The sequence below is a fragment of the Serinus canaria genome, chromosome 7 (genome assembly GCF_022539315.1).
Source record: "Serinus canaria isolate serCan28SL12 chromosome 7, serCan2020, whole genome shotgun sequence".
In the NCBI taxonomy this organism is placed as follows: Eukaryota; Metazoa; Chordata; class Aves; order Passeriformes; family Fringillidae; genus Serinus; species Serinus canaria.
The window spans coordinates 11,203,849-11,226,954 of NC_066321.1; the positions used below are offsets into that span (position 1 = coordinate 11,203,849).

Sequence of the window (23,106 nt, forward strand, 5' to 3'; positions counted from 1 at the left end):
CGGGGCGCGCGCGCGGCCATGGAGCGGAGCGGGCGCCGCCGCCGCCGGCACTGAGGGAGGGAGACGCGAGAGGGAGAAGGGAGCGCGTCCGCCCGGCCCCCGCCCCCGCCCCGCAGGTACCGCCCGCGCCCGCACCGCGGGGGGGCCGCGGGGAGAAGCGCGGCCGGGGGGCTTTGTGTGCGGTGCCGCCGCCGCCGGGTGACCGCGGGGAACGCGGTTCGGGGCGGGGCCGGCCCGTCCGCGGTACCGGCCGGGAGGAGCGCGGTGCCAGCTCTCGCAGCGGAGCGGTTCGGGAAGGGCAGGGGAGGGCGGTCCGGTGGGACCGGGGGTGCGGGGGCTGCCGGGGCCTGGCGCGAAGCCGCCCCTCGGCCCCCCGCCCTGGGGCCGCCGAGCACCGGCCGTGCGGGAGCGGCGGTGCCGGGGTCGCGTCCGAGCAGGGGGTCCCGGGGAGCGTCCCCGCTGGAACGAACGGCTCGGCGAAGGGAGAGAGGTGCGGCCGCTCTGGTGCGGCGCGGGGCTTTGCTAACGCTTGAGGCTGCTGCGCTCCGAAAGCATCGTGTGGGTTGGGTGGGTTCAGCCCTTGTGCTTGGCCCTTTGTGCACGTGCCGTGCTCTCCTTCGGTTGTTTCTGGCAGCATTTTTAATGGGAGTTGGGTCGCAACTGTGAGTTTGTGCGAAGAGCTGTGTTGGTCATTAGGCAAATCCTGCAGAAATGCTTCAAGAGAGATACTGGGTCTGAGTAAATAATGTGTAATTGTGCATGGTACAGGCCTGTGTGGGCTCTGCTTAAGGTATTTTTAATGTTATATGTCTAAAGATACTGGTGAGGAAGGGAAAGGCTGCCTTCTTCCCCAGTGCCCTGCACAGCTGCTTGAGAAGGATGTGGGAAACTGAGGTAGGATAACAGGCTCAGGGTTGTCTGGGAAGCCTGTGGTGGAGTAGCACAGAGGCTCCGCGGGTGTGTGGGTTGTTCTGTCCAGTAGATCTCTCTGCCCTATGTGGACTTAGATCATAAGTCAGTGTTCAGTAAAAGAGACTAGGGTTAAGTAAAGTAGCATGTACCAAGCCAGTGTTAATAGGGCAGGGATGTGGTCTCCAGCACTTGTGCCAGCATCAGAGACAAATGTCTTAGTCCAGTTTGCTGCTGAGCAGTGTAGCCCATTTCTTGGCGTCTTTTGAGCTATTGCATCTCTGTTCTCTGCTCCTCTTGATGCTCCCTGGGCAACTTTGAGGACAAATGAAAGTATTGTTGCTTGACACCTGGAGACACAGATCCATCATTTAGACCAGTAGTGCTTAGATAGTTATCAGAAAGGTGTTGAAAGTGCAAGTATTTGCTTCCATGTGGGATTCTGAATTAGATTTAAGAGTTTTGCAGCTGGAGAAGGGATATGTTTGAGAACTTGCAATAGGAGTCAGCTTTCTCTTGAGTAAAGGTCTACACCCAAGTGCAGAGTGGAACTGCAGTACTGTCATATTCAGGGTCTTCCTTGTCGTGGCAACACAGCTTGCTGTGTGGAGCAAGCCTTTGTGCTGCATTCCTGGGCTTGGCAAAGTTAGCCTTTGCTTGTTTTTGCTGTTGAACCCTGTCAGTGGGACTGAAGCCTGGAAGTTACGAGAGGGACAGAGATATGTCACCACGGGTGATTCTCTCTGTATTTCATGGTCTCACTTGCTTAATTTTTTTTTTTTATTGTTACCAACATAAATAGATTTTTTTTTCATACTGATGCCTGCAACATTCCTGTGAAATCCTTAGAATTTGTCAAGCAGCTTCAAAACTTTCTGTTTCAAGAGGAAAAATGCCATGGTGTTATACACCTCAGCCTTGCTTCACTTAGCTGATAACAAGTGGTGTTAAAAGTAATAGAGCAGCAGATTTTGGAAGTGGAAATGTTTCTCTAGTTCACGTGATGTTCCCCAGAAGTGCAGCTGGAGAGAGTGCCTATGATTGAATGAGTTGATCCTCCAGGCATCTTTGAAGTTCTGTAGGGATCTTGAATCTATGCTACAGCTTAGGTATTAAGAAAACCATATATTTAAACAGCAGAAGTCAAACTGAAATGAAATTTCTCTGTTTCTCCCATATTAATCAATCCTTCTCTATCCATCAGGCACTTTGGTCAGGGCAGTTGGATGTTAAGAGGATGAGAGTTGACAGCAAGTCTGGCCACTTCTGTAGTGGTTTACAACATCACAGAGGAGGATGGGGGCAAGATGTCCTCTGCAGAGGAGCCCTCAACAACCTTTGTTTCAGGAGCAGGTCAGAAAATGTTTCAGAAGGCTGGACATGAAATGTTCAGAGGGATAAAGTAGTGACCTTCCCTGCCTGTACCTTACAGTTTCAACATACATGTGGATTTGTGTGGGAGCAATGTGGCTTTGAAGCTTGTGGACTGCCATTACAGGTCCCTTCTGGCCTCAGATGACTTTGGATCAGGCTCATGTGTCACCCTGAGCGTCTCATTATCTCAGGCCTTGCCTAGACTAGGGCTGGAAATCTTGGTGGTGTGCCTGGATGGGGCTTGCTGCTGGTTGTGCCTCCTTGGCTGGCAGTTGTAATTGAAACTTCTCCTGGATTGTGACAGCGCCAGCACACCTTGGAGCCAGTGCAGTGGAGAAAATGCTGGCAAGTATAGAAAGGTCTGTCACCTCAGCAAGTAAAATAAAATAGACTGTCCATGTCTATTAATTTCTTCAGACTGCAGCTTGAGTAAATTCTGAGCAGTCTGACTGTGAGGAAAGGGGTTTGCCTCTTTCTTTGATGAAGGTTGATGTGACAGTGATGTGCAGCTTTAGCTTTACCTTGCTGTTTGATGGTGTCTCTTTCATGTTGTGCTTTGCTCAGTTGTTCCATTTCCATCACACTGTACAGTGTTGAAGCTTGCATTGCATGTTTCTTCAGAGCTCATTCAGTGGTTTGGATCTTGTCCATTGGACCAACCTGTTACCAGTTCTCAAAGCTATGTTAAAGCATGATGTGAGCTGTTTATGAGCTTTGCACAGTGGCATACTGGAGGAGCTGAGCACATAGGTGTTCCTTGGCATCCTGCACTGCACTGATGTCTGGCTCTGTCATACATGGGAGAGTTCACTTTCTCTTCTCTTTGGGAGCATTAGCACTCTTACACCTGGAAGAAAAGCCACCCCACAAAACCCAAATGAACTGGATGGAGTTGTAACTGTTCAAGTTGTAGAAGGGCAATAAATGGGTTTTGTTGGAGAGGTTGCAGGTGATCTCCAAGAGATTTGATCTTAGTTCATGGTTAGTGTTTGAGTTCATCTGGCTTCCTGTTCTGCCCCTTAATCAAATCTCTGCATGTTTGGCTCTGCAAAGAGGGAGATGTCCATTCTGCATCCAGAAACAAGTATGCCAAGCAGGAGCCACAAAATTAATTATTAGGGAAGCGTCATCATCATTAGTTTATTGTGAGTGGGAAGATTTAAAAATCTCTAATTTGTTTCCACCGCCAGCAGGATAACAGACTAAACAGCCTAACCAGGCCAGTCCCTGATGCAATGTTTCAGCATTTCAGGCTTAGTCTGTGGCCCTTTCTCTACATTTTGCATGTAGATACTTCAGATTCCAAGATATTTCAGAAAGCCAAATTGAACCAACAGTAATTTGCTGAGGCAGAATAATAAAGTCAAAATAAAGTCAAATTTTGACAGGTGTTTCAAAGTGCTGCTGAGCAGAAGGGAGGAATTGCAGGTGTGTCTCTGCCTGTTACATGGAGGTTGTTTCATAGGCCAGAAGTTCCCTTAACTGTTACTAGGGTCATGGTACTGTCAAATAAAACCTCCCTCTGCTCCTCCATGTCCTGTGTTTCCTCCACCCAATGTTTTACATACCTTAAAGTGTCATGGTGATTTTCTGCACTCCCCTGCAGTCTGTGCTGAGGGATTTCTTTGGCATCCACTTCTGTGCAGTTGGAGGTGCAAGGCTGAGTGGGATCTGCTTATGCCTGAGTGTGGAGGATAACCCTTCTTCCCCACCTGGAGCTGAACTGGTTCTAGGTGCTGGCTTCTACACCTCCAGCCTGTCAGCAGTTGTAATCCTGCTGCTGCTGCTGAGTTATCTTCTCTTTGGCCAGGAGTTTCCATGGCAGCCCTGGAGGACAGGGGTCAGCAAAGACCCCTGTTTTGCCATGCAGAAAAACTTGTGCTTAGAATCATGGAAGAGAAATGGGTATTAGCTGGGAAAAGAGACCAAGAAAGTAACCTTTTTCTGAAACTGTTGACTTGCAAATTGCTGCTGTTGCACCCCATAGCTGGTGTCCCTTGAGGGCTTGCACCCAAGGTTTGATCTTCTGTATTATTTTCCGGTTCCAACCTGTCATTTTACTGTAAGCACTTGTCTCTCAAGTACTTCCTTCTGGGGTAGTTCTGGCTTGGACTTTCACACAAAAACTGACTTCTGTGTCACTAGCCAGTTATATATCAGTAGGAATAGCAAGGTCCTTGATGACTGGAGTAAGAAATTTATGTCAAACCCACTGCTCTCTTTAAAATTCAGTTATGTGGCTCTTATGTGATGTATTGGTTTTTTCTTTTCCCAAGGTGTTATGTCACCCTCAGGTACCACTGCCACTGGAGACTTACTTTAGAGTGACTCTGGGAAAGGCTCTGAATTCCTACCCTGTACCTTCCTGTAAAATAGGAAGGTGGTATTATACTACTTTTTTCTTCTGATGATGTACACAAAGTAGATGCTTTCCTTCTTCAGAACTGCCTAATCTTAGCTTTAGGGACTTAATAATTCACAATGCAAAGAGAAATTACAAGATTCAGATGTTCTGTGAAGCCACTTGTGCCAGCAAACTGCGAGTGGTGATGGGCCACTGCTAATTCTCAGTAGTGTTCTACTTCCAAACCTTGCTAAGCATTTTGCTCACAAGGCTACAGGTGAAATTCTATTCTTCCTTTGTTTTTTCCAGAATATCCAGTATTGCTGCTGGATTGTGGAGGAGAGGGTTGGAATGTGGCTGGAAAATTTTGTCCTGCTCTCCTAGTTGCTGTACAAAGAGGGCTGATGACACTTCCATTCTTGTGGGCTGCCAGACAGCCCCCTGGAGGGAACCCTGTGCACCCTTGGCTGGATCACCTTGCAGAGCCAGGCTGGAAGTTGTAGAGCCAGTGCTGTATGGTTTGTGTGCCAGGGTCCCACAGTGTCAGAGCTGCAGGCTCTGAGATAAGGTTAGATCTCTAGAGTAAGGGACAGGGAGGATATTTTCATACACATAAACTCAAAACTCGAGAACTATTCACAAAATTAAGTGTCATGATGATAGTCCCCCCCACCACTGGTCCCACAGGCCCCTAGGAAGTTGCTTGTAGTGAATTTCCTTGGAACCACGAACTGAGATGTCTGCAAGAGGGAGTCCATGGAGAGCAGCTCCTGCCATTGTAGGATTTTGAGCTGCATCTTGGCACTTGAACTGTTAAAAAGGAAGGAGACCTTGAAAGCTCATTTTAGACTTGTCCTTGTCTCAGACAAAGTTAAAACCAAACTAATTTCAGAGAGGGGTTGTATTAGGAAAACAAAAGATGTTAAAGCTCATCTAATTTTCTACCCTGCTCTGGAGGGGTTACTCCCACTCTGCAAAGTGGTTTCATTAGTGTAGGGTATTGGAGTCACATTGAGGTGACCTGTGACTTGTCTTGATTTGCTGCAGCTTCATTACTGAGGAGATTTTTTTGAAGATTGTTGCATTGCTGAAATGGGTAGCTCTGTGTGAGGTGTTCAGTTACCCAGGCAGCAATGTAAACCTTTTGTGGAGGCATAAGAATTTCTGTTATCTGAAGCTTATCTCTCATTTTACCCAGGCTAGGTAATGCAACTTTCACAGCCAGCATCTAGCCTAGAATGTTTGTGTATAGAGGAGAAGGCCCATAGTTAGCTTAAGCCCTGGAAATCTTTCAGCGTCTCCATTCTAGAAATCTGCTTCAGTTTTCCTGATGGCAGTGGAGTTATGCCCTGCTGCAGGTTGGTTACTGTCTGTACTTTTGAAGATGAGCCCCTTAACAGACTGCAGTCAAGTTTGAAGACCAGACAGTATTTAGCAGAGTCCTAGCAAGCCTTCAGCCAGACCTGGCTCTTCTAAGGGTGAACTGCCTACAGCAGGAGTGTTTTACACTGCTTTAGTGCAGCTGTAGACAAACCCTCCTCTAAAGACCTTCTGGAAAAGAAACTGCATCCATCTAGGCAGTGCTTTGCTTATCAGTAAGGTTGGACTGAGAAGTAGTGGCACTGGCACTGTCTGAGGACAGTTAAAAGTTACTGAATGGGGCGTGGAAGGGGTGCATAAAGTACCACCAGAGACACTTGGCACAGGGAAATAAGCACGGGGCTGTCCAGCCAGCTAATTAGAAAAGCTTGAGTTGTCAGTCTGGAAATCTAAGATACCATCTTTGGATTAGGGAGAGGCTCAAGTACAGGGCAACGCTAATTACTGATTTAAAACAATCACAGTGATTGTGTAATATTCCCTGTCACTAAAGAAACATTATTACCTTATGGATACAGGTGAACAATGGGGCGAGCCCATCTGTCAGTTGCTTGGTGGTTGTTTCCTACAAACTCCCTTTGGCTCCAGAAAAATGTTGCTTTCTTCTTCAAGTAGGACACTTGATGTGGTACTTGCCACCTCCTTCAGAGTTTGAATGAGTAGGAAAATCTTGAGCTGCTTTGTTCAGGGATGCTTGCACACCCAAGGGAAAGAGTAGGTTTGATTGCATCCTTGGTGATTGTAATACTTTGTAGAGGCCTGACACCAGTCCCCTCTGGGGAGGCTATAGCTGTACTGGTGGAAGCAAAAATAGAGAAGTGGACAGAGGGCTGAGAACTTCCACCCTGCAGAGCTGCAATTTGACACTGCCTTGCTGATGAGATCTCCACTTAGTCTTTGCAGCACATGGTTTCCACATGCTGTTCTAAGTGCTCTGAATTTCTTGCCCAAGGGGGCTTGGCTGGCAAAACAAGTTAATTATGTGTTTACACTGCCCACCTTGCAGAAGTGGTGAACTACTGCAGGTTGGATGCCTGGTTGCTTTTATATTTGAAAAAATTGCTTCATTTGTATAGTGGAGATCTCCTGAAGGATCAGAGTACAGTTGTTGACAGAGGTCTGTTGAATATACCTTAAACTAATTTTAAACTGAAGTGACTGTGCAATTAGGTCCTGAGACTTGTGAAGAAGGAGACTTGTTGGAACTATTGTGTTGCTGTGTTATTTCTACAGATGTTGGGCTGCAGCTAACCATGTACACAAAAAAAAAAAAAGGCACCAAAGGAGTGTGGCCATGTTTACAGGTTGGTTACAAATTAAGCTCACTGGCTGGAAATTGAGATACTTTCAGGAAGATGACTGGTTATTGAGTGGTGCTGGCTCTTGCCTCTAGTGATTGTGAGTGGCAGCAAGAGGCTTGTCTCTGCATGCTTGTGTCTGGAGCAGTTGTGTTGGAACAGTTGTCTGAGGAAGTTATGGACTGCATTGACTTTTTGGCAAATGAAGATGACAATGAAACATGACAAAGATGATAACCTGATATCTAGAGCAGAAGAGAGTGGAACATAATTTTTAAAGTTAAGTAGTTAAATTGGAAGAGCTCCCAAGGATAGGCAGAACACCAAGAGAGTAATAGTGCGTTTTTTATGTGCTTCAGATTCCCTTCCTTGCAAGAGGAAAAGATTCAAGATTTCCTGTGAAGTTATCCTAAGATAAAATTTTACTTGAGAATGGCAAATCATGCACTTTCACTTAGTCTGAGGTCAGTGGTGTTCTCCTAAGTGCTGAAAAAAATTCATTGTCTTAGGTACCCAGTTTAATATTGCCACAGCATCTTAGGTAACAAGTATTTCCTTATTACTGTTTGGATTAATTTATTCTATGTGTTGAGCCAGTTGCTTTACTGTGAATTGTATCAGCTTTTAGGCTGTTATGATGGTAGTATCTCAGCTGAGTAGCTTGGGCTGTTTGATCTTTGTTATCTTTCCCCTTTAAATTCATCATTTTGAGCTCCAAAAACCTTTGTATAATGGCTTTCTGCTGGGTAGCAGTTGATGGAAAATTTGGGTGTTGTGAAGCACATAGTTTTGATGTCTGATTAGCGAAACAAAGAACTTTTTTTCAATGACAGAATTGGGGTAGTTTTTTCTCTTGGATTATTTTGTCTACATGTTGAGCCTAGCCTGTCTCTTTGAGGGCAGACTACAAGTCTTGGAAGGATTGGAGAAAACCCTTGCTCTGGAGCTTATACTGGCAACCCTTCTCAAAACCTGGGGGAGCTCCAAACACAGGACCTGTGCTACTGAGTTTTGAGTTCTGCGTGACTGTTCTTCTGTGGGAAGAGGTTGTACTCAACATCCCCTTCCAAAGTTGTTTATGTCTTGTAACACTGGCTACCCAGAAAGTCCAGGAGTAGACCACTGGGGCTGAGAACTGTCGCTTGGTGTTTTTTAAAACTTATGTGGGGAGCATCTGCCCAGATGATTGAAGACTTGATGGGATGCAGCAGCCATATGCTTCATTGTCTGGCAGGTTAGTTTTTTGTCAGCCTGGGTCTTGTTTTTCTCAGGTGGTGTTTTTTCCACTTCCTCCTTTTGGGAAGAGGGGAGTCAGCAGACTTCCTAACATGTGTAGGATAGCTTTTGGGATTTTTTGTTTTTGTTTTTTTTTTTAGAAGAGTGCTACTTAAACACCTGTTAGCTGGTAGATGCAAGCCACATTGAGCTTTTCCTCTTGGTTTCCTATTACTGTTTTCCCCAGGATTCAAAGATATTTCTGTCTCTTCTTCCCCATATGCATTTGATGGCAGTGCCATAATGTATAGTGGATCTTCTTTAGACTGCAGTCCTCAAGGTTGTGACACAAATTCATTCTTTTGTAATGCACCAAGATTTTTATCCTATGCCTTTCTTCATGTGTTTAATAAGCAAGGAAAGTGGAGAGAAATTTATTTACGTTAGTTTGCTTTAAAGATTGTTTCTGTGCTTATAAGTCTCTGTAGGAGGAGACTTATAAACTCTTTAATGAAAACCACATAGAAGGCAGACCTGAAACCATGAATGCTCATTTCTCATGGCAGTATGGCCAGCTAATTGTTACTGGACGTGTTGGGACATGCCTGTATGTGATGTTAATAAAAAATGGCTAGTTTGTGGTATCTAGCACTCATTCACACCCTTCTGTAATCTGAATTTTCAAGTTTGAGCAAGTTCTAAATTTCAATTTTAAAAACATGTAGACTTTCTTCACTATATATCCAGTTTAACAGAAGAGTCCCCTTTTGAACATGTGTGTGGCTTCTGGAGTCCAGAAACAAACTGCCCAGCTAACCTGAAGGGTTTCAGCTAGAATGTGGTAGCAGTTTAATGCCAGTTCCCTGTTCCTTCTCCAGTAGCTCCATGCTAGAGAGGTGTCCAGCGAAATGCTTCCTTATGTGACAGTCCATCCACTGCATATTCAGATGCTGCTGTGTGTAGGGCTGTCTCCCTTAAGTGGAGTGTTTGCAGCAAAGAGCAGGACCAGCCTGTGCTAGAGGGCAGGGCAGGGGCCGGTATTCAAAGCTGCAGACAGGGAGACCTGAATGAAAGCATCTGCTGTGCTTGTACAATTGTGGAAGTGGCTCTGGTTTTGTGCCTGTGCTGCCATGGGAGTGAGTGCCATGTCATGAACCATTTTTGGTTGAGGACGGGAAAGCTCAGAGTGCTTCTTTCAGATCTGATGCTAAATTACCAAGTGAGAAACTGTAGCATCAGTAGAAACTGCAGTAAAAAAGGCAATGCTTCCTTCTAGCTTGGAACTTTCTTTCAGAAAGAAAAAAGGTGTTCAGAGTACTGATTGGAGGCGTTTTTGACAGTCTTAGAATTTAAAATCAAATCCCTCCTGAGGTGACTTGAAACAAAATGGTGGGAGTTTTGTGTGTCCTTGAGATGGTTTAGATTGGGGTAGGGGTCACAAGCAGTAATCTGGCACAGCACTAACTCAAAGCATGAGGTGCTGTGCGTGCAATAGCAGCCAAGGCTTCCTTGCTGCTCTGGAGATGAGGTTTTGCTGACAAGGAGGGAGCTTAGTGTACAAATATACAATCCCTTCTGGCTGAGGGTAGGATTTGCCTGGCAGTTGGTTGAGGTGAGTCCATTGGTTTACTGAACCAGTTTTGTTGCCCATCAGCCAGTAGGGATTTGAACTGGCTGCCTGGAATGGAGGGGCCTGCACTCTGGTAACTCCTGCACAACCAGTGTGGGAAGCTGCGACATGTGTGGCAATGCTTGTAGGGTTAGGGAAGCCTAGGCCCTCAGAGCTGAATCTAGATGCTGTGCTTGGTGGTGGTAAGATGTGGCCAGGGAAGATGGGGTGAGGTAATGAACTGCATAGCCTGCTTTGCAAAGGGTGCTTTTGTTTCCAGGTTGGGGTTTTTGTGTTCATCTCGTCTGCTGTCAGCTCCATTTTGCCTTATTAAGACCTTTGTGAAGGTCTTATTTGCTCAAACAGAAGGTATTTATTTGCTGCCCCAGTGCTTCCAATTAGCAAACTTGTGCCTCCTTCCAGCTTCCTTCCAGTTGTTTATTGAACCAGGTGTCCGCTGCACAACCTCTTCCCTTACTCTGAGCTTGACCTGCTTTCCTCATGTTGGTGGAAAAAGTAGGGCAGATTTCTAGCTTTGGGTATTATTAGCCAGGAAACAAAAAGACACCCTGGGTTTTTATCACCCACTTCCTAGAAGAGCTAACCTGTGATGAGGGAGTGCTTCAGGAAGCACTGTGGTGATGCCAGGAACCCTGGTCTGTAGGAAGGTGCAGGACAGGCCCTTAGTCTGGTCCCTGGCGGCCTGGAGGAATTAATTTGGCTGCAGATGGAGGGACAAAACTAATCAGTAATGAAGGGGACAAGAGAGTTCCTAGGGTTCAAGAACATAACATAAAGACCAAACATTCAGTAAATTTTTTTTTGCATAAGCCAAACGCTTCTGAGGTGATGCTGTGCCTCAGAGTGGCAGTAAAGTTCGTCCTGACCTTCCTTGTGTGGCCTTGGCTGTCAGAACTGCAGTTAGAGTGTGCCAGTGAGTGCTGTTTCCTGGACATGTGTAGTTGGGATGTAACAGAATTCAGCCTGGAAACAGCTTGAGCACCTAGTTTTTGAAAACTGATCATTTTACATTCCTGGAGCCCTATGTTAGTGCTTTATCTTGCTGACCAGCTGATGACATTGATTGCTAAAGGCCAACAGTCAAAACAGGATCTAGACCTCTTCCTGCTTTCACTTAAAGTAGATAGGTTTTCCTGGTGACCTGCTTAAGGATTTTGTCTCCACCTTTTTGGGTGGATGGTGGCAGTTGCAATAATACTGATTATTAATCAGCTGTTACTTTAAGCCACAAATTTATTGTCTGTTGCTAAAACTTCCAGGGAACTGATGGATAACTGCTATTATAAAGAATAAGGTTTTTGTCCTGACCTACCTTGTTTGATTCCTTAAAATAGACCAGTGCTGCTTGTATCTGACTTACACAGCTTCACAGCTGTATGTGAATAACCTATTTTGTGACATGCTTTCAGTCTATTTTTTTTTCCTACAGTCTTAATTTAACCTATAATACTGTTCTTTTTCATTTCTTTCAGAATGGACTGCTGAATTGGGATTTATTGCAGACTCAACTGTAGAGCGCTGCTCATTGCTTCATCTATTACCAGTTATTTAAATTGGACTTTTAATATCCTGCCAGCTGCTGTCCACACACACATGGTGCATTGTTGCCATTCTCAGAATTGCATCTTTGAAACCCAGGCCCTCAGTAACCTTCACAGAAGAAAGAGGCGACCTCCTGCGTACATTTGTAGAGGGAGTTTTTGGCCCTGCTGCCCTCTGGCTTTCTGGCTGCTGCTGTATTTCTGAGACACTATGGAGCCCAGTATGGAGTACTGCTTAGCCCAGGTGCTGCAGAAGGATGTTGGAAAAAGACTTCAGGTTGGCCAGGAATTGATAGATTATTTCTCAGATAAACAGAAGTCAGCTGATCTTGAACATGATCAGACTATGCTGGATAAAATGGTTGATGGACTGGCCACTTCTTGGGTAAATTCCAGCAATTATAAGGTAAGACTTTGTCATGTGGAATGTGATTACTGTCAGAAGTGCCGATGTCAAATGCTCCTTGATCTATATGAAAGCTGTGTAGTAGACATTCTACGATACTGTTCTGTAAGATGTTAATTGGACTGAATCAGTGATTGTTGTTCCATATCTTGGTAGTTCATAGCTGCTGTGATATCAAGGACTCAAGGCAGTAGGAATTCAGTGAATGGTGTTTTAAGCACAAATGGATTTACATTTGGTGTTCATAGTTTGTGATATCCTGGTTTCTTTGTATACTTTGTTAGCTGATCCCATGCTTTGATCATCCCAGTAGTTTAGCAGTGTTCATGATTTTCTGCCATACTAAAAGGTTTATCAAACTGAAGAAAGCCTATATAAACTACTGCATTTGTTTTCACTGTCATTAAATCTTGCTAGACTTTTACTGTTTTCTGTGGGCAACATAATAGATGAATTGTACTTAGCTCAAGAAAGATAATGTGTGTATGTGTCTTTTGAATTTGATAATGTTGAGATGAGTTGGTAGGACATGGAACTCCACTGCCTTGTTATCCCTGCCGTGTTACTTAATTTCCCTTCAGGTTGTTGAGGAAGTCCTACCACAGCCAGGTACTGTGGGAGTGAGGAGAGATTCTCAGCTGTGACTTGGAAAACTCTTGTCCTGGTCTGTTCATGAGGCTCTCTGGAAAGTCTAACAAAGTACTGAAGCTATTGTATGGGGCGTAATAATATTCCTTTTTGATAAGTGGTGAGGAATCTCAGAGTGAAAGTTCCTACAGAGCTGGGCCTAAAGGTGGGGGTTGTACTGGAGTTCACACCTGTAGAAGTGGAGGAGGGAGTGGCTGTATAAGTTGTAAGTGCTCTGGAGCTCAGTGTACTCATTTAAAATTATGCTTAATAGAAATTTTGATTGGGAGTTGGTTGTGACATTGCAGAGTGTTCTGCACAACTGCATTTCTTTCTTTTCATTTTTGTCAACAAGCAGCTGTTGTAGAAGCTGTTTGGCATGTAGGGGACAAAAACCCCAAACACTAAAAACACTGTCACCAAACCACCAGAGCTAATATGGTCGCAACAGAGAATCTGTTCTGGTGGAACACATAAAGAAATATTTAGCTTGCTGTTGTGAACAAGCAGTACACATAAATTTTCTGAGAGTATTACATATTCTTATTGCCCCTTTTCTTGCTAACTGGCTTTCTCTTACAAACTTCCATGATTCTCAGTGGAAGAGTAAGAATAGTAAAATTGAAATTATTACAAAATGTTGCATGGATTTCATGAAGTGGTATAAATCAGAGCTGTGCAGTGCTTTGCAATCCCAGTATCACACTTAGTTTGCATAATTTCTATTCAGATAACTTTCTCTCTTCCCAGTCTTTTGTCTGTTGAACTACATGCTTATAATGATCTCTGTGGTATTCATTTTCCAGTAACAAACTGGTGGCACTTCTGTACTGTAGTGACTGTTCCAGAACTCATGCTGCTGAGCTGGCTGTTCATTAATGTGTGTGTTCTATAGATAGCATTTGCTGTGATTAATAAATTCTAGTAAGAATAACAGAGACGTGTCTCAGATGTCTGGAGGGTGTTTTCTCAGTGAATGAGTACAGTAGAAGATGTGAAGCCTTTGAGTGGGGCAAGCTGGCTATGTGAAGGTCAGTGATGTGGTGAAGTCTGCTTCAGGATCCAGCCAAGGCTTAGTGCACCCTAAGGCTTATGCCAGTCTCTTCCTTCTGTTTTAATGCTGCATCTGCATTATTGCCTTTTTCCCTGACTCCTTGTGGGGTAGGGGTCCAGAAGCTCAGCTTTGTCTGGTGTGAGAGAGCATAGGGGAGCTGGTGTCATCTGATCCAGTTCATGGATTAGTGTGTCAACTTTAGGAGTGAAAGGCTAAGCATCACTGCCCTAGGACAGCCATCTGGAGAGCTAAACTGCAATGGTCTGCTAACAGTGAAAGAAGCTGAATATTTGTAGTCTGTTTCTCTTCTCACCTCAGTCTCTTCATTTGAAAAAGTATCAGTTTAAAGCAAAGATTGAGATTATCTGCATGATTTGAAATTTCCTAGCACTTCAGCAATATAGTGTGTGTTCTCAGAATAAGACAGTGTGGATAACAAGAGCCTTATGCTGGACAGCATCCAGTGGATTCATGGCTCCTGCCTGTCTAGAACTCCTCTAACTAAACATTTGTGCTTATATGTTATCACCAAGGAAACATTAGTGAACCAGAGAAGAGGCATCTCTAAGGCCAAGCAGTTTAGTTTGGGTTAAAAGGAGCTTGAACTGGTGATGAAATGGCACCTTTATAGGAAGGGCTCAAGCTATCTCCCTCATTGGCATCCAAGTCTGATCTGTGTATGTCGTGGCAGTTGTTGACCTTTTTAGGCTTTGTTGATTTTCTGTACATTGTTTCTATTTTTTATGACCCTACTTTGTGAAGTCCTTGACCTCAGCACCATGACTGCCGATAATGGAGTCTTTTTTTTCAAGGGATTCAGGAAAAAAAAAGAATGATGGAGGGCAGATATGTTTTTCTTTGGTTGGTACTGTCTCAAGTCTGTGGAAAACAGCATGTGTTAAACTTAGTGAGGCCTAACATACTTCTGACAGCACTCTGTACTCTAAAACTCCTTAACAAATTGTCTTGTCACCTGATCACTGGTCCTTGCTTTGTAACAGACAGATGTCTTAAGTGCAGAAGGCACTTGGATAGTTCAGGATGCTTTTCAAGTCAGGAAAACATAAGGGTGATTGTATGAAACAAGGCACTGAAGTCCAGTGCAGAGTCATTTGCATGTTTGTGCTTGCTAGAAGAGTGCTTGAACTGCACCCAACAGCCATTGCAGGCTTGAGTTTTCTCAGCAGTACTTACAGGTAGAAGACATAAGAATGGTGCAGAGTGATAAGATGAATTCTCTTTGAGAGCTCTTACTCCTCTTTGGAGCACAGTTGCTTATAGCAGACAGCCTGTGTGAGCACTAGGAGTTGTGGATTACACCAGTGAGGTTGAGCTAGGGAAAGTATTGCGGAATGCTTTAGGCCAAAGAGGAATTCTGCCTCTGGTCTCTTTCTTCATTTGTGCTTTGTTTGCTTGGTCTGTGCTGTTTCAGGATGGGGGTTCTGCTTGACTCCTTTTCTTCCCCTACTAAGCATAAAAGAGAGTTATTTTGCTGAGCTTTGAATCTGAACAATAACTAAGGCCTGCACAGAGCTGTCTGTCTTAAATCATGAGGCAAAACAGCACAGCAATATCAGAGGTTTCAGCATGTCCTCTCAGGTTCCACAATCCTATGGCAAGGAGAGAGAGCTGAAATCGTCAGTAATCCCCTGGTGAGCCATCTCGCTTTGAGCTGCTTCTGCACTATTTAGTAATGTGGATGTTAAGTGTGCAGGATCTCCTGGCTCATCTGTGGCTGATGAGCCTTTCTCAGTACCCAAACCATGATGTAAATTAAGGCATAATGTAAAGTAATATGTCCAAGATCTTAAAGTAGTTTTTAATCAGCCTGCTATTCCAAGAGGCAAACTGAGAGTGTTTGGCAGTGACCTTCTCTTGCCTGCTTCTCCTCAACAGTACTGGGAGATGAGGTCTCTTGCACCTCGTTCCCTGGGATGTGTTGCCTTTGCTTGTGGAGTTGAGGCTTCCAGTGGAAATAGCTCTTATTTTTGCAGGGTTTTTTAGACAAACATCCAAGAGGGAGATTGGTGGTGACAGAGCCTTCAAGCAGGTCAGGGTCCAACATACTGAAGAGAGATTCTGTTCAGTGTTTTCACTTGTTGCAGAGTGGTAGGAGAGGCCAGCTTGAAGGGAAACTGGATGGAGGTTCGCAGTAAGGAATTGGATGCAGCTTTGGTTCTTTTTCATGCACTTTTCACAAGTAGTGATTTTTTGGCACTGCACTGCTCTCACTGGACAGGGTTTGCTTTCCAAGGAGAGCATCTCACCTTGCATGGAATGGTCCCTTTGTCCTGGTGGAGCCAGGTCTGTGTGAGGCCCAGCAGCCTGTGTAGGATTGGGTTTTGCCTCTGACAGGTGAGTTAGGAACTGACATGGTTAACAGACCCCTGGGTCTGAGGACACATCCACAGTCTCCTGCTGTGCTGGTAGACTCAGTCTGTCAGAGCAGGGCTCTGTCCTGAGCTTGTTTGTGTTCATGTATGTAGCACTTGGGATTTGATTTGTTTAGTTCCCAGCTAATTTTGGTACTGAGAGAGACATCATTCTCTTTAAAGTAAAATGCAAGATGTTAACGAGCATTTTTTTGTTACGGTGAAATATTGTGCAGATATTTTATTTCCCCTGACAAAATTCCTAATAGCATTAGAGAAAGCAACCTTCCATTCTGATCTGTTTCTGAATATCAAGCATTACAAGAGCATGTTGCACTGAGCTGAAGAGAAATAAAACTTACATAAATTAGCTGGCTTTTTTAAACTGTGTATCGAATAATTTTTTTTTGCTTGCTAATTGAGGGGTAGAACAGATGGTGCAGGCTTAGTTTAAAGTGACATCCATTACAGTTACTTAAGCTGATGAATGGTTGTTCACTATAAGCATACATTTGTTCTCTAAACCATGTTTATTTTGGTTGAAATTCGGTAGAAGAAATCCTGATTTAAGACATAATTATCATGCATGGTTATGGGTTGATATGATAATTTGGTGAGTATGTTTTGTTGAGTATTTAATGCACAAGGGAAAGGACTTCACCATCTGTGGAAGAAAAAGAGACTTGTAAGAGGTTTCCAAGCAGCTGCTGTTTGCTGCTGAGTTTTGAGCTGCTGGGGGTGCATGGAGATCAGTAATGTATACATTCAGCTACTGCTTTCATCACTCTTTATCCTGAAGCTGATAAAGATGAATTAAATTAGTTTTGATGTACAAAAGACATGAGAAAGAAAGTATGGAAGAAAAGTGATTTTGAGATGTGGATTTGAGAGTACAGCCCATTCCTTGTATATGCCCGTATTGCAAAAGGGACTGTGGCAGAAACTGCTGTTGATGCCTTCCGTTGTGGGGAGAAGAGTTACCTTAGGAAGGGCTCAAGACTATTTGAATTGCATTTGTGGAGTGTGCCCAGTCCTTATTTTTAGGCTTCTGTGCTGGCATGCTCCTAATAGGTGGGTTTTCCTGCCTTAAACTTATGGAAGAGCAGAGTTTTGGCTCCAGGATATCCAGTTTCCTGTAGGCATTGATGTTCATTCCCAGTCCAGCTGATCAGTTGTTTTTTTCTCTGGCTGTAATAGCTGGACCTGCCTTCCCAACACTTAACTGCTCTGTATGGTAATTTGATTGGATTATGGTGCAGCTCTTAGCTCTGTGGTATCAGCAGTGTGGGGAGTGCCACAGAGGGTACAGTGAAGAACAGAAGATTGTAGCAGCTGGAATAGATCAAATTCAGTGCCAGTTTCAGACCTTTGGATTCTGGGCAGGGGAAAAATTACCTGCTCTAGCAAGTCAGCATTTAGAAGTCCCTTGTAGGTTTTTCTTCATACTTAAAAGGTAATAATGACTGGTGTAGCAGGAAGGATTGTCCTTTTTGGGCTGTAGTGGGAAGAACTCTAGTGGAGCAGTAATACTTTCTTTTTGTTTTATACACAAAGTGGATGTGCTACTGGTTGCATAAAAAAAAATGTTTGTGATCCTGAGTGTGCTAAAGAACAGTCTCTCAGTTGTTTACCAAGGTATTACCAAATCAAATACAAATAATGAGAACCTACAGGATCCCAAGGGAACGTGCAGAGTGGAGACAGAGTGTTGAAATAATTAGGACAGAAGTTTGTTTCCATAGTGGCACATTCAAGGTCTCACCTCTTTTCCGCTGGCTTTAAAGCTCAATATCCAAAGCTCATTCATGACGTGGAGGGGAAAATAACCCCATCCCTGAGAAGAAAGGTAGTTTATGTAAACCAAAGTGTATTTCCTTTGGGTCACCTGTTTCAGAAGTAGTTGAAGCCTGGAGCAGAGTCCTCAGGTGTCCCAGAACACAGCAACCTTACAAACCATAAGGAGATGCTTTAAACCAACCGAGAGTTTCCACTGAGTAAGCCCCCTCCAACCGTTTCCGTCTCACTTGTTTTGACCAAAGTAGTCTGAGTGTAATTGCAACACTTACATCGAGTTTTAATTAAATGACAGCTTGATATCCTGTCTCTTGGTGGCCCATAGTGGATGGTGAGAAATAAATGGAAATGTGGGATACAAAGTAAAAGTCTCCCTTGCGTATCTCTCCGGTTTGTAGAGATTTGATGCCCTGGTTTTGTTTGCTGACCAAATTAAGCTCCCTTAGGATTTTAGTGCTGGGACTAAGAAAAGTTTTCTGGGGCTATTTTTTTTTTCTTGTTTGTTTGGGTTTTTTCTTGTTGTTTTTGTTTAGTGTTTTAATTTTTTTGTGTGTGTGGTTTTGGTTTTGTTGGGTTTTTTGGCGTGTGGTTTTTTTGGGGCGGGAGGGGGGGTGTTTTTTGGTGTGTATTTGTTTGTGTGTTTTTGTTATGTTTTTGTTTTGTTTTGTTAGATATGTTTTCTCTTGTGTGTTTGGTAGAGTGCCTCAGCATTGGCAAGGCCAAGAGGCTCTTGTTTGGGATTGTGAGTCTGGGTCAACACACAACAGACTGAGCCATTGTGGTTACTAAATTGAGAGAATAAAGCTATTCCTTTAATGCTGGTGTAGTGTTTCATTTGCAGCACTTGAGTCTTGTCACTAGGGTTTATTAGAGGTCTAACAGAGTTAGCCAGGTCTCAGAAAACCTTGGTGTATATTGCTTCACTGCAGGCTAAGGGTCACAGCTGATGCATTGGTGGAAAAGGCAGATTATTGGGGATTTATTTTCATGGGATAAGAGTGTACTAATGCTATTGTAAAATGCCTTATTGGGCCCTTCTGTGGCATGTGTTGTACAGTTCTAGTTGCCAGTCTGCAAGAAAGGAATTCAAGCTGGAACAGGTGCAGGGAAGGGCTACTGGAGTGTTCAGGGTATTGGAGAGCCTGCCTAACCAGAGGAGGCTAAGAGTTTGGCTTGTTTAGTTTACAGTATGAAGGCTGACAGGGAATATGACTGCTGTCCATAAATACATCAGAGGAGTGACTGTCAGGGATGGGAAAGAACTCTTAGGTTTAAAGGGCAAGGTTAGCACAAGAACGAATGGGTATAAACTAGCTGTGAATAAATTTAGACTGCATGTCAGATGAAAGTTGCCTGCAGAAAGAACATTGGAAAACTCCTGGAGATGAACAGAAAAGAACAAGACATTTGGTTTTAGGATAGATCTTGTGATGATTTTGAATAGTTTATGTAGAGTAACAGGATTATATGTAGTGGTAGGGCAATTTTGTTTCAGTCCTTTGTGTGGTAGAACTGATATGATACCGATACTGTGCCTTAAACTGCTTGAACACTTTAAAATATTTTAAACAGTGTACTGGTTTTGGTCTTCAGAAATCCCAAAGTGACTTAGAGAGATTGTTCATATTGTGCTTGTTACCTCTGGAGTAAAATTAGCAGTCATTTATATGCATGTGGGACCCATCTGCCTTCCTGTTTAGTAGGTAGCAGGGTGCGTAGGAGTGAATCCTCACTTTCCCTGACACGACCTGAATGGAAGGTTAGTGTCAGTGCTGGATTTACTGGGACCTTGATTTTTTCACTAGTTGCTAAATTGTTCAGTGGAGTTTTGTTGTCCTCTTGATGCTGAAAGAAATACTCATTAGCCCCCAGGGTCCTCCCACCAGCATCAAGCTGTTGGCTTATTCACTGAAAGTATGCACATTCTTCCATGTCTTCTTTGTGGGATATTCCTTGAAGTTGTCTGAAAAGCCATCCTTGTCTCATCCTTTGAACTTCCACATGAAAAAATTGTATACTGAAAGTCCCACTGTCAGTGGGCTCTAGTTGCCTCTGATTTAGTCTAGTTTTAATTAAGTAATTTTGTAAGTAGGGAAGTTGTATGAAGCCTCATTTCCTTTGCCTTTTTCTTTGTAGATTTGCTGGTATCTCATGCTTTAGTTTTCCTCATGCTGAGGTTTGTGTTTCAATAGAATCTCTTTTGGTTATTGTATTTGTATTTGCATATAATCTTTGATATCTCTGTTTTCACTAACATATTAGGTTGAAGTTTGCTAAAATTGGCCAAAGAATTCAGAAGTTGGGTGAAAAAAGAATAGATGAATATTAGAGCAACAATTTAATTTCCTTAAAAATAGGACTGGAAAATACCTGATAATGCTTTTTTTAAGCATTCCTGTATGCTCTTAGCATTAAGTGCACCTATGGGTCTTTATGGAAGACCAGCCCTGGGACTTAGGTAGTCTGCTGCAGGGTTACCTTTGTGTTTCAGATGTGCATTTCTGGCTCTGGCAGCCCTCCTTTTTCAGCAGGTGCATTTTGGAAGAGAAAGGTAGCGTTAGCTATATGGCAGTTGGATCAGCCCTTAGGGTCACAGGCTATCTCAAGTTGCAGGGGCCTCTGGACTCACTCTAGTTTCATCCACCATACCACTGTATACTGTCAAGGCCCTAAAACTTATTTATTACTTGTTTTTTAGCAGAATTTATTGGCTGATAACTGCTAAGTGTCCCAGTGTCAGAGATGCTTACATGAATTGACTCCCATGTAAATACTTTTGGGATGCCAGTGATGCCAGCAGTTTTGTGTGGTGACTCTGAGTCACCCAGGGTACAAGTGACAGCTTAACTGAGGCTGAGCACAGTCAGCTTGCCTTGCTCAGAGCTATGGCTGAACTGTGCTTTGTGTGAGTCTGTATGAAGCTTCCTCATGTAATTGTATCCCATGTGTCCTCTGGTCTGTGGCTGTATCATTAAATGTAGGAGGGAACACAGTGGAGACATGTAGTCTGAATTTTTCCAAATGAATGTTGCCTCCCACAAATCATTCATTATTTTCTTTCTAGATGAGGTATCTTTTTTTTTTTTTTTTAACTAGGCGATACCTACTGAGTTCTTAATTTGTGCTAAACATGGAACTTTAAAACAAAGCAACATTTGAGTATTCAAGAATCAGAGCAAAGACTCTCAGTTATCAGACTGTGGAGAGCTTGGTAATTTTTTATAGTGTGGTTGGGATTTTGGCCAGAGGAAAGAATGTGTAGGATTGAATCTGCATTAAGTGTGAGAAAATTTTTGTGGCTACTAATGCTTTTTCATCTCTAGAAGTAACCTCTTGGAGAGAAGTTTGTGGAAATGATGAAAAATTGTGCAGTAGAGTCCCATTCTGACACATAACCACAGAATGGCTTGAGTTGGAAGGGACCTTAAACATCATCTTGTTCCAGCCCCCCTGCCACTGGATGGGGCACCTTCCACTAGACCAGGGTGCTCAAAGCTTCATCCTGCCTGGCCATGCCCTTCCTGTGGCAGCTCTGCTCCTACAGGCAGGACGTGCACACAGGCACAAAGGCTGGCAAGATTTCTTTGGGAGGTGGAAGCACTGTGAAGTGAACTGTGGTGGTATCACCTTGCCAGTGTTGAGTGTTTGTGCCAGTCAGCTGGGAGTTGAGAACCTGGTAACAGCAAATGGGAAACCTAAAATTGCTTCAAATCAGTGTGTTTTGAAGTTATATTGTCTGAGTAATATCTGCATTTACTGTGAAATATGTATTTGGAATCATCTCTTTGTACTAATTTTCTTTGTGTCTGTTAGAACTGTGCTCTATGAAAAGACAGCGAGTTTGCCTTGTTATTGCCATGACTCTCCATTTGACTAATATCAAGAGACAGAGTTGTGTTGGGTCTAATTGGAAATCCTGCAACAAATGGAGGCATCAGTGCTTGTGCAGTGACATGGAACAAATCTCTGCTTTTAACAATTTGGGAGGACTTTTTGTCTCACTGTTGGGAGCTTAAATAAAGGGTGGCCGCTTGTTAAGTGTGGTACGGAGCTGGGTTTTATGGGCTTTTACTGGTGTACACCCATCATCAGAGTTGTCTGATGGAGCCAGACCTGTTCATACTCCAGTTTCTGTAATAGCTCTGTAAATATAGACACCTTGAGCTTTCAGGTTGGAATTAAAAGTGCACCTGAGTTTTGGAGGGAATTCTGTTTGCTCATAGTTGATGGAATCAGTCCTGATGTACCAAACTGTTTAACGCCATGCTACTCAATAATCTGTGTGTTTGTGTGTGCTTTCATCTGTTTGGAGTGCTGCGGACAGAAAGATCCTTGTGCAAATACTGAAGTACACTCCTACTTTTGTAAATTAAGCCCTTGGAGAAGGCAGTTGTATACCTTGATTAACTCTGAGATGCTCAGAAGGGCACTGCAGTGTTGTATTCTGAGGCACGAAGGGTGCCATTGCTGTGCTGCTGTTCTGTGTCTGGCTGAACTGCTTGACCTCCAGAAGGAATTTCTCACACAAGGATTGGATGTGGTATGGAAAGCTGAAACTGCACACAGGTTTTGGGAGCTGCATGCTCTTACAGATTGGAATATTTTGTCTGTCTGGCTTGAGCTTTTTTCCAGGCCTGTATGGGTGGCTTTCCTGGTTTTCCTGTCTGCCTCTTCTACTTTCTTTCCCTTTAGGTCTTTGGGAAGTTGTTACCTGCATAATGTTGCTGGAATATGAATAAATTATGTGAGTAGGTTTGCTTGTGAAAGACTGCTAGCTTCAATCCCCATCAAGATCTGAACTTTCTTGTTGCCTTCAAAGAACTCTGCTTTTTTCTTCATGTTGGTCAGGTCCCATTCTCTACTTGCAGTTTAATCTGTTTCCTTCTGGAATTTCCTGTTCTGTAAGCCTGCTGAAAGTTAATGAGAAGGTTTTCTAAGCAGGAGGGCATGTGTGGAGAAAAGTGCTGTGAAAATTTGCACCTAGAGGTGGCTTGATGGGCACTGGTACTGATGATGAATGGAAAGGCAGGAGCTGACATCTTGGACTAAATGACAGTGCTTTGAAGGTGGAGATCTGAAACTTCAATTTGCAGAACAGCTAAATGAGAGATGGTGGTGTAAAAAGAAAGATCATCTATGAAAAAAGGTATCTGTAAGATAAT

The 23,106-nt window shown here is 43.6% G+C and overlaps 1 protein-coding gene across 1 annotated transcript in view; it reads left to right on the top strand.

The window, feature by feature from the left end:
* CLASP1 (cytoplasmic linker associated protein 1) overlaps positions 1-23,106 on the top strand; it is a 169,239-nt gene continuing 146,133 nt past the window's right edge. The window contains exons 1-2 of the mRNA XM_050976617.1: positions 1-116; positions 11,623-12,097. Of these exons, the coding sequence (XP_050832574.1) occupies positions 11,903-12,097 (195 nt within the window). The 5' untranslated portion in view covers positions 1-116; positions 11,623-11,902. The remainder of the gene's footprint in view (positions 117-11,622; positions 12,098-23,106) is intronic.